Source organism: Hemicordylus capensis, chromosome 4 (genome assembly GCF_027244095.1).
Source record: "Hemicordylus capensis ecotype Gifberg chromosome 4, rHemCap1.1.pri, whole genome shotgun sequence".
NCBI lineage: Eukaryota > Metazoa > Chordata > Lepidosauria > Squamata > Cordylidae > Hemicordylus > Hemicordylus capensis.
Window position 1 is genome coordinate 101,881,804 of NC_069660.1, and position 20,128 is coordinate 101,901,931.

The following is a 20,128-nucleotide window of genomic DNA, read 5'->3' on the forward strand; positions in this document are numbered from 1 at the left end:
ACTTCAAAAATTCTCAAAAAATCAGCCCTCTGCCCAATCCCCCTGAAATTGGTGTGGTAGCCTCCACCCATTAGGCACTACCACCCCACCCCACTCTTTTGGGGCAGATCCACTTTCTGCCCCCAAACTGCCCCAAAGTCACCAAAACTTCAAAAATTCTCAAAAAATCACCCCTTTGTCCAAACCCCCTGAAATTGGGGTGGTAGCCTGCACCCATTAGGCACTACCACCCCACCCCACTATTCTGCCCCAGCCCCCACTTTCTGCCCCAATATGCCCCAATCTGCCCCAAAGACATGAAATTTTCAGAAATTTACCAAAAATCAGCCCTTTGCCCAATCCCCCTGAAATTGGGGTGGTAGCCTGCACTCATTAGGCGCTACCACCCCACCCCACCCCACTCCTTTTGCCCAAATCCCATGCTATGCCCCCGAACTGCCCCAAAGTCACTAAAACTTTAAAAAATCGCCAAAAATCAACCATGAACCGAATCACCCGAATTTTTTTTGCCCGAAATTCGGGTGATTCGGCTCGTGTCCGAAAAAATTCGGGGGACATCGGGGGTGATTCGGTTCGGCCCCGAATCACCCGAAATTGTTCTTTTCGGGCACAGATCGTTCTGTGCCCGAAATTTTTTGCACATCCCTACTTCATAAGCATCCATAACATTAACTAGTTCACATATGTGTACTTAATCTATGTTGTGTGACCCCATCAAAAAAGAAGAAAACACGTTTTATAAAGCTTCCATGCCTGGTTGTCTTTTTCACTGCAATTGACCAAATGTGACTTGAGCAGAATAGGGGCAGGAGTAGGGCAGGCGGAAACACATGGCAGCTGGTCAAAAAGATTTAATGACAGTAAGGGAGCTGGCACACACCAACACCAAGTAAGAGACTTAGCATATAAGTGTTTATATACTTTTGCCAGAAGCCTCTGAGCCAAAATGGATGAGCTGCAGTGCTTGGTTGTTAATAAACACACATATATAGTGGGCATAATGGAAACCTGGTTGAACAATGAGAATCAGTGGGACACTATTATTCCTGGATACAAACACTTATAGAAAGGACGGGGTGGGGGGAGGAGGTGGAATAGCACTTTACAGTATATTAAAGAACAGAGTGAATCCAACAAGCTAGGAAACCTAAGAGGACTGGATTCCTCCACAGAATAATTATGGATGACAATACGAGAACTGAAGGGAAATGTGTTACTATGGACATGCTATTGGCCTCCTGACCAAAACTCTGAGAGTGACTTGGAGTGGGAGAAGCAAATCAGAGAGGCGTCAAAGAGAGACAGAGCTGTAATAATGGGTGACTTCAATTATCCTCACAGACTGGGTATTGACAGAGGCGCCAGATTTCTTGACATCCTAAATGACTGTGCCTTAGAAGAGTTGGTTGCGAAACCAACCAGAGCAAAGGCAACCTTGGACTTAATCCTGAGAGTTACCCAGGACCTGGTGCAAGATGTCAGAGTTGTAGAACCATTGGGGAACAGTGACATAGTGTGATTCAGTTCAGCTTAAATGCAAGTGGAGCATTTCCAAGGAAGTCCAACACAGATGTATTGGACTTCATAAGACGAAACCTCAAAAATGAGTGGACTGGTAAAGCTGAAAGGGAAAGCTGAAAGGGAAAGTCAGGAGGGTCAAACCAATCCAGAAAGCATGGAACTTATTTAAAACCACAATAATAGAAGCTCAGTTGAATGTATACCAAAGAGGAGGAAAGGTAACACTGAGTTCAGGAGGATACCAGCAAGGCTAACAAGTAGAGTCAGGGAACCTATAAAAGGGAAGACGACTTCCTTCAGAAAATGGAAGTCCTGCCCAAATGAAGAGAACAGGAAGGAACATAAACTCTGGCAAAAGAAATGCAAGGAGACAATAAGGGATGCAAAAAGAGAGTTTGCAGGGCTAGAAGTGTCAAGCAGAAGTGTCAAGCTAGAAGTGTCAAGCAGAAAAACAAAAACTTCTTATCATATGCAGAAAATCTTCCAGCGAGGCAGCTAGACCCTTAAATGATGAGGGTGTGAAAAGGGTTAATAAGGAGGATAAGGGGATTGGGAGAAACTGAATGAGTTGTTTGCATCTGTCTTCACTGCAGAAGATACTGACATGCTCCGGAACAGAAAAACAAATGGGGTGCACGCACAACAAACCACAAAGCCGGAAATAACGTGCACACTACTGGTGAAGAAAGAACATTGATGTGAAGCTAGAATGCTATGGATAGAACTGCAACCTGAAAACCTGTATCAGTATATAGAAAAAAATTGAGGTTGTTCCCATTGACAAAATACACATACCATCTATCTACTGAATAGAGTAGCTGTATTGAAACCCATATAAAATGTGAAGACCAAAATAATATATAACAGCCTGAGTAAACCAGCTTTTTGCAAAACTTAATCTACAAAAATGATGAATAGCTGTATATAGCATCATGGAAAAACAAAGAACCAAGAAACAATAACAAATTCTGTAAACAAACTGTCGTATACTAAAACAATGTTTTCAATGTGCACAGATTAACAAAAGTAAACCTTTGAATTGCAGAAAACAAGTCCTTTAGACCAAAACTTATAGCAATTCCAGTCCTCAGATGCACAGTAGCATACTAGTAACAGTTCCAGAAACCAATTGCAAGTTGTATTGAAAACCATTCATATACTGGAACATACGTCTTGGAGCTGCAGACAAGATCCTAATAGGCTGACCCGGGATTTTACTAAGCCCATTTCGGAAACCTTCCTTCTTCAAAAGAATCCAATGTCCAGATTATTCCTTCTGTATGAGCCCAATAAACTGGAGCTTTATGCATGCAAATCTTCATCAATTTTTTTTCTTCACCAGTAGTGTGCACGTTATTTCCAGCTTTTTGCTCCAGAACAGAGCTACTCAGGTTCTGGGGCTGAAGAACTGCGCCAATTTGAGGTGACAAGAGATGTTCTAAACTGTCCTGAAAAACTAAAAATTAAGAAATCAGCAGGACCATATTGCATCCACCCAAGTATTCTGAAAGAACTCAAATGTGAAATTGCTGATCTCTGTCCTAGTAAAAATATGTAATTTGTCCCTACAATCAGGCTCTGTACCAGAATACTGGAAAGTAGCTAATGTAACTGTGATTTTCAAAAAGGGATCCAGTGGGCGTCTGGGAAACTACAGGCCAAGTAGCTTAACTTCTGTGCCGGGTAAATTGATGGAAAGCATACTTAATGACAAAATTGTTAAACATATAGAATAACAGGCCTTGTTGGAGGAGAACTAGCACAGCTTCTTCAAGGGCAAATCTTGCCTCACTAGCTTTTTGGAGTTCTTTGTGGGTTTCAGTAGGTATGTGGAGAAAGGTGATTCAGTTGACATGGTATACTTGGACTTCCAAAAAGCTTTAGACAGAGTTCCCCAGCAAAGGCTCTTGAGTAAATCTAGCTGTCATGGGATAAAGGGACAGGTTCATGTGTGGATTGGTAACTGGTTGAAGGACAGGAAATAGAGGGTAGGAATAAATGGACAGTTTTCACAATGGATAAGAGTAAGGATGGGGGTCCCTCAGGGATCTGTACTGGGACCAGTGCTCTATAACTTGTTCATAAATTATCTAGAAGTTGTAGTAAGCAGCAAAGGCTGAAGTTGCAGATGACACTAAACTATTTAGGATGGTGAGATCGAAAACAGATAGTGAGGCGCTCCAAAAGGATCTCTCCAAACTGGGTGAGTGGGTGACAAAATGGCAGATGGGGTTCAATGTTAGCATGTGCAAAGTGATGAATATTGGGGCAAATAACCAAACTTCAAATATACATTGATGGGGTCTGAGCTGTCAGTGACTGACCAAGGGAGAGATCTTGGGATCGTGGTGGACAGCTCATTGAAAGTGTCAACTCAGTGTGTTGCAGCTGTGAAAAAGGCAAAATCTATGCTAGGATACATTAGGAAGGAGATTGAAAATAAAGAAAGCTAACGTTATAATGCCCTTATACAAATCTATGGTACGGCCACATTTGGAGTACTGCGTATGGTTCTGGTCACTGTATCTTAAGAAGTACATTGCAGAAATGGAAAATGTTCAGAAGAGGGCAACCAAAATGATCAAGGGCCTGGAGCACTTTCCTTATGAAGCAAGGCTACAGACTCTGAGGCTTTTTAGTTTGGAAAAAAGGTAACTACGGGAAGACATGATGGACATGTAAAAAAATATGCATCGAGTAGAGAGAGTGGACCAAGGAAATTTTTTCTCTCTCTCTTGCTGCAGTAGAACCAGTTTCATCCCATGAAACTGAAGACCAGTAAATTTAGGACCAACAAAGGAAGTACTTTTCACACAGCTCTTTATTAATCTATGGAATTCTCTACCACAGAATGTGGTGATGGCTACTAGCTTGCATGGCTTTAAAAGGAGCTTAGATAAATGCATGGAGGATAGGTCTATCAATAGTGGTGGCTATATATAATGTCTGGTGGCTATAGGCCACCTCTAGCTTCAGATGTAATATGCCTCTAAATACCAATTGCAGGGGAGCAACAGAAAAAGACAGGGCATGCACTTTGTGAAACAAGATGCTGGACTACATAGGCCTTGGGCTGGATCCAGCAGGTCTGTCCTTATATTCTTATTTCTCATGGTGACTTGGTAAGAGCAACAGAATTGGGGTGCACAGATCTCACTGTGTGTAAGATCTATCTGTCCTGCTTTCTACATTACAATAGAAGCGGAGGACAAATTGTGTGTCCATCATGCTTCCTTTCAGCTGCTTCTTTTAAAAATTGACTCTAAGAATGCTTGTGAACATTCTGTACATATTTTGGAGTCAAAATGCATGATTTTCCTAAAATTTTTCACTTTCAATTTTAAAATAGCCTATATCATGGAGTTGACTTTTTTTTACATCATTATTTTTTGTTTTTATAAACTTATTTTACCATTCTGAAGAATTCAGTTTACTTTGAAATAAGATTCTTAGAACAGAAACATGGGTTGTTGTATCATTATTTCTTACCGTAGGTAATATATTTTTACACTTAACATCTTATGCCGTAAGTAAATATATATATATATATATATATATATATATATATATATATATATATATATATAAAAATATATATTTCAAGTATATTGAGAACTTGCGAGCCTCTATGACTTTGTGCTGAAGGGATATTAATAAATGGCACCACTGAAATTTCAGGCTCAGATAATTTGTTTCTTAAAAAGAAAAAAATGACCATGAGCACAAATACTATGCAAGCTGAATACATTTTAAATAAATAAGGACCAGATGTAACTATTGGGCAGTGTGAAGTGTAATGCTAATATTTTTTAATTCCTTAAATTCAACATTTCAACCTTTTGGTGTGAAAAAATATATTACAATATATGTTCTGGACTAACTTTCAAATTTGTGCTAGCAAAAGTCTACTGTTGCGCACAATGGGATTTTGCTCTCCATTCTTCAATTACCTAATATCTGCTTCCTGCTGAGTTACCTTGACAATCACGACCAGTATGTTGTTATTGAACTGGAACTGATCTATCTTACTGGATTAGGACCTGTCTGTCTTATTGGGCTGTAGCCAGAGGCTTTAAAGCCCACAGGGATTGCGCAGCTTCAAAGGAATTGAGGGTTGCCCATTTAAACAATAGAGATCTAGACCACTAGATACAAGGTACTGGCAAGCAAAGCTGATATACCTAATTGTAATACAAGCAATATAACTAATGGCGAGGGATGGGAGAATGAAAAGGGAACAAGGGAAGAGAAGCAGAAGTCCATTACCAAAGGTGCAAGGAAAACCAATTGATTTGCTAGATCAAGGTTTCTCCTGACGATTACAAATGTTGAAATTTGAAGAAACTGTGAGCTACACGAAGTTGAGGTGTGAAGACGCTGCAGATTTGGAGAGGGTGGAGCTGCCTCTCTTGGATCTGCCCTCTGAAGATTCAGTTCGAAGTCCTCAGGTTTTATACCCTCTAATGTGCCAGCAGGGTCATACATCACATTCATCAAAGATACAGTTATGATGAATGGACATTTTTCTCCCCAAGTTCAGGACTTGGACGTTCTTCCCCTTTGCCCTCTCATAACAGATGAGTTATCTGTCTTTTGCATCCTGGAATATTCAGTCAACTTGTAGCCAAGTTCTCCTTAGCTTGGATCTTCAGCCTTGGTGGTTTAATAATCAGCACTTTCCCTGTCTGATTATTTGGCCATCAAGCCTTTAGAGGCTTTGAGGGATTCAGGGGAAAGGGGGAAAGGTTGCACCTGGGCTACTGTACTATACAAGATACACATGACAGAAAGCAGAATACATCTAAAGCAGAATACAGCATTTCATTTGTCTGAAATCTATAGGTTACAGACTAAAGTTCATTCGTTTTTAGGATATAGTTCTTATACATAGGACTAGCTAATAGGAGACCTTGGCTCCTCTTATCTACTATTCATGCTGTGGTTACACTTCAGCAAAGTCATTCATAAACCTGTCAGCAGGTTTAGCATCCAGTATCCTTGATGTAGGTTCCTCTCTTACAGCTGCTGACAAGCAATCCTGTGTTCACACTTAATATGGATGAATAGAGGGTTAGTACAATAGAATTGTCCTCCCAAGAACTGAAACAGCAGGCAAGAGCTGGGGTGCAACACAGCAAAATGAAGGCTGGGGTAACACTATCATCTATGATATTCTGTTTGAGAATACAATGGGAAACGAGACTTTCATCTATTTGTCTTTTTAAATATGGTCTATTTTAATGCAGGTAGTTTGGTATGCATTCATAGTAATCTAACTGAGCATTAATAAATGACAAAGCATTTGAGCCATAAGGACTGTTATGTTCTTAGGCTGTGATTAAGACATGCATAACCAGGTCCCAATAACGCCAGAACACATAATATTGGAAGAACTAGGGCCACCTTTTATAAATTAAATTTACAATTAACCTGCAACAAGGAACATACAAAATAGAGTGTGGGTACCACCCATGTGGGTCAGCCTCATTATTAGGACTGCCGACCACAAGGCGAAGGACTGAGTGTTAATTCAGCCAAGCTGAGGGTCCAAACATCCTCACCATCGTGAGGCTTTATCCCTGCTGAGGGGCCAGCCAGCCCTACTCCACCCAGGCTGCAAAACACTGAGTGGTGGGCACAGCCAGCCTCCAAGTAGAGGCAGATCCCAGTCCAAGGGCCACGAAACCTGCAAGGGCTATTTCTCAGCTTCCTACTCACCTTAATTGAACTGAGAGCCAGAGTGGTGTAGTGGTTAGTGTGCTGGACTAGGACCAGGGAGACCTGAGTTAAAATCCCCATTCAGCCATGATACTTGCTGGGTGACTCTGGGCCAGTCACATCTCTCTCAGCCTAACCTACTTCACAGGGTTGTTGTGAGGAGAAACCTAAATATGTAGTACACTGCTTTGGGCTCCTTGGAGGAAGAGCAGGATATAAAATGTTAAAAAAAAAAATTGTCCTCCAATCAAACACCAATATAAGACAACCTACCCCAAACTGTGCTCACCTGCAAAGTGGCTGAACATCCTAATGAAACCCTACTAGGAGAATTGATGAGAAGTAGGGGGAAAAAGGCCATTCTCAAAGCCAATAGGGTGTGACCCAAAAAATTCCTACTTGACCCGCAAAAGGCAACTGAAGAACTCTCACTGAAACGGGATGGGCTGGTGGGTGCCTTACCCCAGGGCAACTGAGCCTGAGTGAAGGGAGCCGGCCGCTTATGCAGTCTCTCTCCCACTCCCATTGGCCAGCCACCATCATGTGCCCCTGTGCAGATGAGGCTGGGTGCACAACTCCGCCCTCCGCTTTACTGCAAAGTGCGACAGTGAGGAGCAGTCGTATGTGCTTTCTAGTGCAGACATGGAGCCATGTGTAATATTGTTCTCTCTGAAGGAGATCTCTGTATTCATTTAGGGTGTGTGGGGTATGTCTCACGCAACACTGAAGTCCTGGGGCAGTGCATGGAATGCATTGGAATGTATATGTATGCAAACACCCTTTGGCAATTGGTTGCAATATTGTAACCCCACAATATTGTAACTATAGCTTGTGCCTTCCATTTTCCAGATCTGATATGTTCAGTTCATAAGCAGCATGGGGTTCCTTTGGGTGCACAAAGAGGCACATTTCTCTAAATTATAACTGAGGTGGTGGTCAACTAATCACAGTTTATGCAACTGTTTGGTTGAGGAGTTACTTACAGGCCAGTTTGGACAATACATTTCCTGAATTGCTCAGTCACATGGAGCATGGGTGTGAATACCTCCTCCACTGACCACATTTTCAGCTAATCAATTGAGCGCACTTTCGGCACACTTTCAGGATGATTTTAAATAATTTTTCATCCATGTGTTGAGGAGCAGTTCAGAAGAATCACTTCATGTGCAACTGGGTAGCAGTAGGACAGCATGTTCTGTGAGAAGGAGATGTGCGCATCTCCCCCTCATGATTAAAGTGGAAGGAGATGTGCATGTCTTCCCCTCATGATCACAGTGGGTAGGTCAGAGTATGGTCCAGTACTCTGGCCTGTTCCATCTGGGTGCATGGATCTTCGCAAAGTCAAGTTCCCGGTCCCAGGTGGCTCACAATCGATACAGTGGAAATGACAGAGGAAAGGAAGTGGAGGCAGGGGTAAATGGGAGAATATGCTATTATGTCATTTACTCATATTTAGGCTTGTTTACAATAACTAAACAAGTTTCTGAACTGCTGTGTATCGTGTATTAACACTTGTGGAAAACCAGCATCGTCTCAGAAGCTAGAAAATGATCCATATTGAAATCTTATCACACTCTGTTTCTGACAGTTTCTGTGTCAAAGGTATGCTTTGTACAACTGTGCAACTACATCTCTCTATAGGCCTTATGACATTAATATAATGGGATGGCGTTTTGAAAAGTTGATTGCTGTTTCTTCAAGGGAACTTGTTTTCCTTGTTGACTGCTTGTTTCTTCAAGGGAATTTGTTCTCTTGCTTAGTGGTTGGAGTTTCTCCTATTCCTGTGAAACTGCACAGTTATGACAGCAAGCTTGCTATAGTTTGAATTGCCTTTTTGTCTGGATAATTGTATCACTATCTTGATCACACAGCTTGTATTCAGATTAAGATCTCTTTTCATCAGTTATACCTAGATAAATTGTAATTATATAAATCTCTCCAGCTTTTATAAATAGCATGTCACTAATGCTTTAAAAAGGAGGGGAGGGAAACCACCACCAAAACTTTCACTTGGGACTTTGACTTTTTGCAATAGCAAAATGATTGTACTTACTGTACTACACCAGAGCTAGGAACATAGGAAGCTTCCTTTTACTGAGTCAGACCATTGGTCCATCTAGTTCAGTATTGTCTACACAAACAGACAATGGCTTCTCCGAGGTTACAGGCAGGAGTCTCTCTCAGCTCTATCCTGGAGATGCCAGGGAGGGAACTGGAACCTTATGCATGCAAGCATGCAGATGCTCTTCTCAGAGAGGCCCCATCCCTTAAGGGGAATATCTTACTCTGCTTACACAAGTACTGTAGCTGCATCCACAGCCATAGTGGCCAATAGTCAGGAATGTTGGGCATTGTAGGCCAACATCTGCAGGAGGGCTGAAGTTGAGTAACCCTGTACTACACAGTAGTGTCATATGCAAAGGGAGATGCTTTTTTAAAAATTCTCCCTTGATACAAGACTTGCTTTAAGTCAAGCAATGATATTATTTTCCCTCGCTTCATGTCCCTGCCAGTTTAAGGCACCTTGCCCTGAGTGATGCCTTGCTGTTTCACTGAAATTTTTTTAAAACCTCAGTATATTTTACAACCTGCTACCAACTTTTCCTTCCAAAGTGAATGGCTATATACAGCCTGGAATTCCAGAAACCATTTAAACTTTGTTAGTGGTGTTTAATGTAATTAATTCTCCAGATATTAGATCCCTTTTTTCTTCTTCTTGTCTTTTTCTATTCATGGGTCTGTTTATAAAGTTAAGATTTATTGATCTTTTGTTAAACATGATTCTGATCCTGTAATGTGCATTTTTTAAAACAGCACCCCTGGGACTTTTACACACAGCAGGTTTTACTACAAGTTTATGGGGAACTCAAAGTTGTCCCCCCAAAACACCACGAATAGTGGGGGTTTTTTACTCTGGATATAAATCGGGCTACTCTCTAACATGCAGTGAAAAACTCAAATTGTGTGTGAACTGCTCCCTCATAATTCACAGGGACTTCGGGGTAAATCTAGCTGATATGTGAACGCACCCCACTCCATTATGGAGGAGATACAAGTTAAGTGGCTTCCAAAGCCCTGTGTTAAAAGCTTCCTGATTACATTGAGCCTACTTTGCCACAACATTAAATTAGTGACTGATATTTAGTTGATTCTTTATTATAACTCCTATATCAGTCAATGAAATGCTTTTCTCTAGTCAAACCCCGCCCCCATCTCATTCTTGTGTTTCTACTTTCCTAATGCTTTATCCTTCTTTTTGTTAAATTTAATTTCAATTACTCTCTGCTCAGATCTCTGGTTTATCAATATCATTTTGAACTTTTAGTCTGCCCTCCAGAGTGTTTGCAGTCCCTCTCAATTTTATATGGCTGGGCATTAAAGCTGATAGCTGAGAAGCATTCCACGGGGGTGCTGGCATTCTGTTTCAAAGCAAATAGTATTGCTGGTGACATGATAAAAATGTTGTTTGAAGTCTGTTGGAGACGTCTGCTCCTGACGATACATGTATATCACTGAAACCTTCCCTAGAGCAACATCTGCTGCTGCCTGTATTTCCCAGCCTCAGTAATAAAACTAATAAAAGTGTGGTTTTCATTTCTTGTTGTGGACTGAACTGCAGCCACTCAACCCAAGACATCAATTTCCTGATTAATGCTGAACATCCCTGTGAGGGTCTCTTTAAAAAGTCATTATACACAACACCTTGGTCATAAAAGTTAATCACGAATAATATGCACGCTGTCATAGAATTCATATCTAGCCAACATCTGAATAAAACTAATAAAACTGATAGGATAGCATTATTCTAAGATAGTGGGGGAAATAGTTGTGTAGCCAAGATCTAGATGACAACAATGGGAAAAGGAAGATATCCCCTCTTACCCTCAGACATGATATAGAGGTGGCACTGTAAATCTCCTAACCACGGATAAGGGTTTTCAAGCAAGCTACAGGGCAGCCTGCTTTAAAATCTCCAGTTTGAATTCCCCCTAACTCCCACTCACCTTAAACATGATTAAGTAAGATCAAGATTTATGTTAAGCATACTTCCCTCTTAATAAGGATTTGAAGACCGTCCTAGAGCATCTGCTTTGCATGCAGAAGGTCCCAAGTTCAATTCCTGGCTTCTCCAGGTAGGTTTTATGATCTTGCTATGCATTTTTATGATCTTGCTATGCTCAATGCAATTGAATACTGCTGTCATATCTGAAGTGGGTTCTGTTGTTATGACGATACAGAGATGACATTAAGTGAGTCAGAGACCCTGGGAAGAGCAGATGACTACAATTATCTCTCACCAACTGCAGGTTTCCCAGTCGTTGATTTGAGTATCCACAACTGGGAAATTGTGACAGGTCTCACCAACTGCAACCCAAGTATCCATGGTTTGGTGGGGTTTTTTGGCAATGGGGGGGGTGGGTCAGGGATCAGGGGTGATTTTGGGGGATTTCCCTTTTACTGACTTGTGATTTGGGGGGATTTATCCTATTTTTAACATGAATTTTGGGGTCCTTCCGTGACCACGATTCCGCTAACCCCCTGTTTGTCATTGATTTAAATGGCTCACCAACTGCAAATTTGCCAACTGTGAGGTTTTCCCAGAACTGAACCCTTGCTGTTTGTGAGGGATGACTGTACCTGCTGAAGATGTGGGAACTGAGGATGGGCAAAGGATGGATAAGGTTCAGTGCTAGCCAGCAAAGACACACTTTGACCAAATTGGCTTTATCACTGTTTAGCGTTTATTAGAGGTTGATAAAGCAGTAACAAGTATGAGATGTGGTAGGGATATAAATAACACATTTAACTAATCTGACCTGGCAAGAATGGAATCACAGTAAATTCAAATTTTGTGGGTATTTAAATAACTGGTGTGTGTGGAGAGAATGGGAGTTCTGGTGTACAACACTCAAAACATTCTTTTTTTTTTTTAATGAATGAAAACCTCAATTTTTTCTGGTTATGGAATGAAGTGAAATAAATATTGCTGATCAGTAATCATGGTAATATTACATATGATGCTCCTGTTCAGAATATGTTTAGTAATTATATCATTTTTAAATAGCAAAAACCTGAATTGTGAACTTCTAAAAAGACAGTGACATTGATGGCAAACATTTTATCTCCTCCTGTCAGGTCACCATTGAAGCTGTATGTTATTTAAATAAATTAGTAAGTGAATGGGTATGCTAGAACATTTCCTTAATAAGGCCCAGTGCTAGCTAAGAAAAACACCTTGATTAAATTGGCGATCACCACTTAGCATTTATTAGTGGTTGCACTAACTCAATTAGATTCTGGTCTTCCTGACTAGTCTAGTGTAATCCAGTGGCTTGGCCAATAAGATCACAGTGTTAAATGGTCATTTTATCAGTTGTTTTGTATTTTAACTTAACGTAAATAACTCAAGAACTATTTGAATAGTATCTCCCAAAACAATCAGTTATGTCAAAATGTACTTCAGTTGAACCATGAAAGACCAGACAGAATTTTTGTATTTGTTTCCTTCAAACTCCATATTCTAACAATGTGGTGTTTCTGTGTCAAGAACATCCCTTGCTCAGTGAATTGAGGCATAGTGTTAACCCATTAGAATCTTAAGCCTATATATTGTAACAGAGTTGGCTAAATATTTTGCTATAAAGCTTTTAATAACTTTCCAGTCAGTGACTAGCATGCCAGAGGTTGCCAGTTCGAATCCCTGCCGGTATGTTTCCCAGACTATGGGAAACACCTATATCGGGCAACAGCAATTTAGGGAAAATGCTGAAAGGCATCATCTCTTACTGCACGGGTGATGGCAATGGTAAACCCTTCCTGTATTCTACCATAGACAACCACAGGGCTCTGTGGTCGCCAGGAGTCGACACCAATTCGATGGCACACTACCTTTACCCAGTTCATTGTGGAACTTAGCCATGGTTAAAGTCAGGACCTATAGTAGAACCATATTTAGCTCTACAATACTTGTGAAAGGATATGATGGTTTCATATATCAGTTCTGCATTCTGGGCTGCAACGTTGGACCCTGCTTTTAATTTATAAGCATTAAAACAGTGTTGCTTTGTTCCATTAGGATGCTATTGTTATCCATGAAGTTTATGAAGAAGGTGCAGCGGCTAGAGATGGCAGACTTTGGGCTGGTGATCAGATTCTTGAGGTAATGTTCATATTTTACTCTTCCAAAAACTCTTATCTTCCATATAACACTTATGAGGCAAACCATGCATTGTACAGAGCACTGAAATAATAGATCTACTATTGCATATAATCTCATTAAAACTGTAAATGTTTACAAGATTATATTAGTTCTCCCCACAATCAGCATGCATCTCTTCAATTGAGCCCTGAAAACTGTGACCATCTTTTATATACATTAACTTGTTAGAATCTGTATCCTCCATAACTGTCTTCAGAATCTCATTTGAAACTCTGGGGCATAAGCCACTCTGTTAACCTTGGTGAAATGCACAGATTTTGTTTTGGGCTGTTAAATAAGACTGGGTTAAGAAGAAAGAAGTCTGTGTTGACTTAGAAAAGAAGTCAAACCACTGCAGTCGCAGAGCAGCTGCAAACCTCTCGCTGTCAGATCAACACAAATTCCCAGCACACCTATTATGGCCTCCTTGTAAGGAGGTTAAGAAAACACTGAGGGTCGCTTGGGAATTGACCTCACAGCTCTTTCACTGAAAGTTTCTTATTTTAGCTGCTATCCTTATCCTTTGAAAATAAAGTAAACTCTCTATATTAATAAAGCACAATTAATAATGTAATGGCCACATTAATTGATGACTTCTTCATGGACCATACAGGAAAAATTTTTGCTTGGCCTGGTGCTTGTAGTTAAGCCAGACTTTAAGAAGCCAGAGTACAACACTGCATTCATGAAACCCCTATCCAATTACCTTGGCAGAGACAAGTACATACACATATAGTAGTAAATTTAAAGGAAAAATAACATGACTTCTCCTACCACAGGGGGACCACATAGGAGGGGTCAGAATACAAATTTCTGAATCAAGTGCTGTAACCAAAAGCTGAAGAGTATTGTACAAGGATATCCTGCTCTCCCCTCCCCTTCTCCAATACTGATATGTGCATATATGGTATTTCATGTTTGCATATGCGCAACAATTTTCTCATAAGCTTCTGAACATATTCAGGCCATATATGCCCTAAGATTTCCAGGTGGTCAGATGTGCATATAACTGCTACAGTCTGGACATACTAGAGTCTTCAGCTCCCCCATCTCTCTAGCAGGGCCAGTGCAGGCAGATGAAGCTTCATGGCGGGTTTTGTGTAGTTTGCTAGAGTAACTTCCTGTAATTCTGGTTCAGGACTAAAGCATTCTTGTTTGAGACTTGCCTTAGAAAAATTGCAATAGATCAGCTTTCTTTCCCTCCCACTAATATCTAATATATAAACTGGTCTTGTCTAGACAGATATGTCTTGACAGAAAGTTGATTAGGTGGCATCACCATTTGAAAAGACAAAGCTCCAAGGGAAATTTAGCATCTCAACCCAGACTGAGAGGGCGTGGCCTCTTGTCTGATGCCTTCTGTTGAGGTGTTTCCCATGCCTACTATCGTGGTCAAGAAAATGCCTGCACTCTTGAAGGGCACTGCAAGGATGCTTGACACAATATCTCTTATTGTGACCTTTATATCTGATGTACAGATTTTGGAACTTGCAAGTCCTCCGGACCACATTCCGCTCCAGCTATCCTTTTCTGGGTGAGGAGCTTACTGGACTAGTAGCAGGCTAGGGAGTGCTGCCATTTGGTTCTCTAAGGGACTGCATCTCACCCTGCTGAAGTGATGAGATGAACCTAGTAAGCCATCCATACCACAGAGGAGATAAGGCGGCACCTGGATTTTGCCAATCGAGAAGGAAATCTGTTCTCAGTCCACAGAATGCATCTGCAGCTTTTCCCAACACATTGTCAGTCAAGCTGCTGCCCTTCTCAGCCGCCTTGTCCAGAGATAGCTCAATCTGTCCAAGTCCTCCCTATCCAAAAGGTTCTACATTTACTCAAAGATTTAGATGGATTATAATGAGTTTACTAAGAGCATGGCAAAAATTGCAAGAAATCATCCCTGCAGAAAAAAGGGTTGGTCATGTCAGATTTCCAGATCAACCATGTCCTTGGACTTGAGTCTCATACAGTTTTGTTGAAGCGGAATGGGCTAGCAGGTAATCCACATATCATCAAGTTTCAAAAAAATAATGACGACACCAGAATGACTCCACAACATCACAGAGGGCCTCAGTTACAGGCAAACAGTGGAATGGGAACCTGCCACCAGTGACTTATGAGTCTTCAAAAGAAACAAGAAGGGATGCCCTGCATTCCCAGGGTGTGCTTCCTATTTACTCTGTACCCGCCCCCCGCCCATACTACCTCATCGTGGCAGGGTGGTGTTCCTGGGAAGAATGAGCAAAGTACACCGGGAGGTATACTCCCAGTAGGGACACCCAAAGCGTGAAGATTATCCCAGCTGCTTAGCTAAAGCAAGTAGACACCTATATTGGGCAGCAGCGATATAGGAAAGTGCTGGAGGTGGAAGATCAGTGACAACGAAAGGCATCATTTCATACTGCGTGGGAGAAGGCAATGGTAAACCACTCCTGTAATTACCAAGAAAATTACATGGATAGACAAAATAGAATGATTGTCGATGTAGTACTGGATGATGGGCCCTTCTGGTCGGATGGTACTCAACATGTTACTGAGGAAGAGCTGAGGATCTCAGAGTACCAATGATATTTATGATGCAGTTAGATTAAAGCCTTTTGGATGTCTAGCAGCTGATGTTGCCAGGTGGAAAAAGAAAATCCAAAGCTGCAAAGACAGAATTACAATGGGAACATGGAATGTAAAAAGCATGAGTATGAGAAAACTCGACACAGTGAAAGATGAAATGACTCAATTACAGATTGACATATTGGGCATCAGTGAATTAAAATGGACTGGAATTGGACATTTTCAGTCAAATCATACCATTTACTACTCAGGACATGAAAACCAAAGAAGGAACGGTATTGCTTTCATAGTCAGGAAAGATATAGCAATGACAGTACTTGGGAACAAAGCAGTCAGTGACCGACTAATATCAATTAGATTTCATGGACAACCCTTTAACATGACAGTTATTCAAGTCTATGCCCCAATGACTGATGCAGATGAATTCTATGCTCAAGTTCAGTCTGAAATTGATAGAACATGCAAGCAAGATGTGCTGGTGGTGGTTGGAGACTGGAATGCCAAAGTTGGAAATGGTAAGGAGGAAAACACAGTTGGACTGTATGGCCTAGGAAACAGAAATGAAGCAGGAGAATGACTTATTAGTTTCTGCCAAACCAATGATCTCTTCATTGCTAACATATTCTTCAAACAACCAAAGCGACGCCTATGCACATGGACATCATCAGATGGAGTACACAGAAATCAAATTGATTACATTATTGGTGGAAGGAGATGGGAAGAGCTCAGTTATAACAGCAAAGACATGGCTGGGGGCTAATTGTGGAACAGATCACAATGACACGGATTGGAATAGGTCAGTCTACATACCCACACCAAAGAAAGGAGATTTAACAGATTGCGCAAAACCAATATCCTTAATTTCACATGCTAGCAAAATAATGCTTAGGATCATCCAACGCAGATTAGAGCCTTATGTGGAAAGGGAAATGCCGGATGTTCAAGCTGGTTTCAGAAAAGGCTGAGGAACAACAGACATCACTGCTGACACTTCCTGGATAACTGAGAAAGCCCAAGAATACCAAAAAGAAGTCAATATGTGCTTTATTGACTACAGAAAAGGCTTTGATTGCATCGACCATGTCATGTTGTGGAATATCCTTGGGTGTCCAAGAACATCTCATTGTTCTCATGAGAAACCTATAAAAAGGGCAGGAAGCTGCAGTTCAGACGGAACATGGTGAAACAGACTGGTTCCAAATTGGCAAAGGAGCAAGACAATGCTGTATATTTTCTCCTTATTATATGCTTATATAATAACATATAACAACTTATATGCTGAACATATACTGAGAAAAGCTGGATTGGAAGAAGATGAGCATGGATTTAAAGTTGGAGGAAGAAACATCAATAAACTTTGCTACGGTGATGACACCACTCTGATAGCTGAGAATGTGGATGATCTGTGAGCTCTGGTAATGAAAGTCAAGGGGCAGAGAGAAAAAATGGGACTACAACTAAATGTAAAGAAGACTAGACTAATGACAATGAGTACAGCAACCAGCCTCAGAATTGATAATGAAGGCACTGAAGTGGTGGACAGGTTCTGCATTTTAGGATCAATGATCAACAGTAAAGGATCCAGCAGTCAATAAATACACTAGCACTTGGTAGGGTTGCACTTGACTAGCACTTGGTAGGGTTGCAATGCAGGCCTTGGAAAGGATATTTAGATGCCATGAAGTGTCTATACCTACAAAATTAGAATTGGTCGAACAATAGTTTTTCCATTGACACTCTATGGATGTGAAAGCTGGACTTTGAAGAAGTAAGATAGAAAAAGTATTGATGCTTTTGAACTTTGGTGCTGGAGAAGACTTTTGAGGATACCATGGACAGCCAAGAAAACAAATAAATGGATCCTAGAACAAATCAATCCAGAATTTTCACTCAAGGCACAAATGACCAGGCTCAAACTATCATACTTTGGACACATTATGCGAAAACCCAGCTCCCTTGAAGTCCATAATGCTGGGGGGAGTTGAAGGAAAGAGAAGAAGGGGACGACCAGCAGTAAGGTGGACGGACTCAATTACGACAGCAATAAATGCACCACGTATAGACCTTAAAGGCTAAGTTGAAGACAGGTCATCCTGGAAAAAATCTATTTATGTGGTCACTAAGAGTCCTCACTGACTTGATGGCACTTAATCAATCAATCAATCTGCTGACCAACTAATAGCAATACACACCACAAAAAAAGGTTCAACAGCAAAATAAATGATCAGGGGTCTACTGCATATGTTTTAGTATTTCTAAGAGGAACAGTGGTATCTAAGGCATCAGAGCCCTGAGATCCAACCAAGGTACCTGGAAAATCTGTCAAGTCAGTTTTCAAGATTGCAATCTTGAGGTCCATAGTAGCAGCCATCTGCTAGTGTAGAGACTTGATGACATCCACAGATTTAGATGAAGTATACAGGTGAAACTCAGAAAATTAGAATATTGTGCAAAAGTCCATTAATTTCAGTAATGCAAATTAAAAGGTGAAATTGATATATGAGACAGATGCATTACATGCAAAGCGAGATAAGTCAAGCCTTAATTTGTTATAATTGTGATGATCATGGCGTACAGCTCATGAAAACCCCAAATCCACAATCCCAGAAAATTAGGATATTACATGGAACCAAGAAGACAAGGATTGTAGAATAGAACAATATCAGACCTCTGAAAAGTATAAGCATGCATATGTATTCAGTACTTGGTTTGGGCCCCTTTTGCAGCAATTACTGCCTCAATGCGGCGTGGCATGGATGCTATCAGCCTGTGGCACTGATGAGGTGTTATGGAAGACCAGGATGCTTCATTAGCGGCCTTCAGCTCTTCTGCATTGTTTGGTCTCATGTCTCTCATCCTTCTCTTGGCAATGCCCCATAGATTCTCTATGGGGTCAGGTCAGGCGAGTTTGCTGGCCAATCAAGCACAGTACACTGTATACTTTTCGGAGGTCCGATATTGTTCTAGTCTACGATCCTTGTCTTCTTGGTTCCATGTAATATTCTAATTTTCTGGGATTGTGGATTTGGGGTTTTCATGAGCTCTACGCCATGATCATCACAATTATAACAAATTAAGGCTTGACTTATCTCGCTTTGCATGTAATGCGTCTGTCTCATATATCAGTTTCACCTTTTAATTTGCATTACTGAAATTAATGGACTTTTGCACGATATTCTAATTTTCCGAGTTTCACCTGTGTATATCTATTTGTTCATGTGCCTACAATACCACTCTCCAAGTTGAGCAGCAACAGAACAAATGATCCACTATTGTGCCCTGCCTTTTGAACAAAAATTAGTTACCAAAATACATGTATTATGTATGAGTGACCCATCTCCCAGACAACATTCTCTAAAATGCTTTATCTGCTAGAAAGAGAGAGAGAGAGAGAAAAGAAAGAGAGAAAACCAACCCTAGAGGGGTGTGTTTCAGGTGTTTTCAAGCAAATTAAAGTGTGGTCCCTTAATCTAAAAAGTGCTTTGCAGAAGATTGATATGGATGTTGTCTTGAATTATCCAGGAACGATAGAATTATATATGCTTCAAGTTGATTTATTTCAACAAAAATAGATTTTTATTTGGTCAGGAATATTGTTCAAGCAGTTCCTGGTTCCATTTATGAAACTGTACATTTTTTCCAAACATTTGTTTTAAGCGCTATTTGATAAAAAGCTTCTAGGACGGTCTTGTGTGCCATCTATTGGAATCTAGTAAAATGATTCTCTTGCAGCTTAGATTGCAGAATTGTCTAAATTTTAACAAGGAGTTCATATCTTAAGGGCTAAGTACTGTAATCACAAATTTCTGAGAGCTTAAATATTTTCAGAAACTAAGAGGCTTAGTCCTTAAAACTGTGAACAACACATGAGTCACAACTGCAAGTTTTCACTGATGACATCTCCATCATCAGTAAAATCTCCTCAGCCTTGAATACAAACATGAATTTTCCAAACAAAAAATGCTCATTGTCTATATATGTTTTAAAGTGTGCCCTGTTAAGTATCTTATTTTCTTGCTCTGGGCATGGCCAACATATATACGTTACGTTGGATGTACACATAATTTACATTGTTCCTCTACTGTCTGTTTGTAGAACAGTTTGACTTGTAGCATGCTTACTACC

The 20,128-nt window shown here is 40.6% G+C and overlaps 1 protein-coding gene across 12 annotated transcripts in view; it reads left to right on the forward strand.

The window, feature by feature from the left end:
- Window positions 1-20,128, forward strand: part of PATJ (PATJ crumbs cell polarity complex component) — a 260,848-nt gene that overhangs the window by 213,402 nt on the left and 27,318 nt on the right. For all 12 annotated transcript variants that reach the window (XM_053243239.1, XM_053243238.1, XM_053243236.1 and 9 more), the window contains one exon: window positions 13,316-13,399. In XM_053243239.1, coding sequence (XP_053099214.1) covers window positions 13,316-13,399 — 84 coding nt within the window. The remainder of the gene's footprint in view (window positions 1-13,315; window positions 13,400-20,128) is intronic.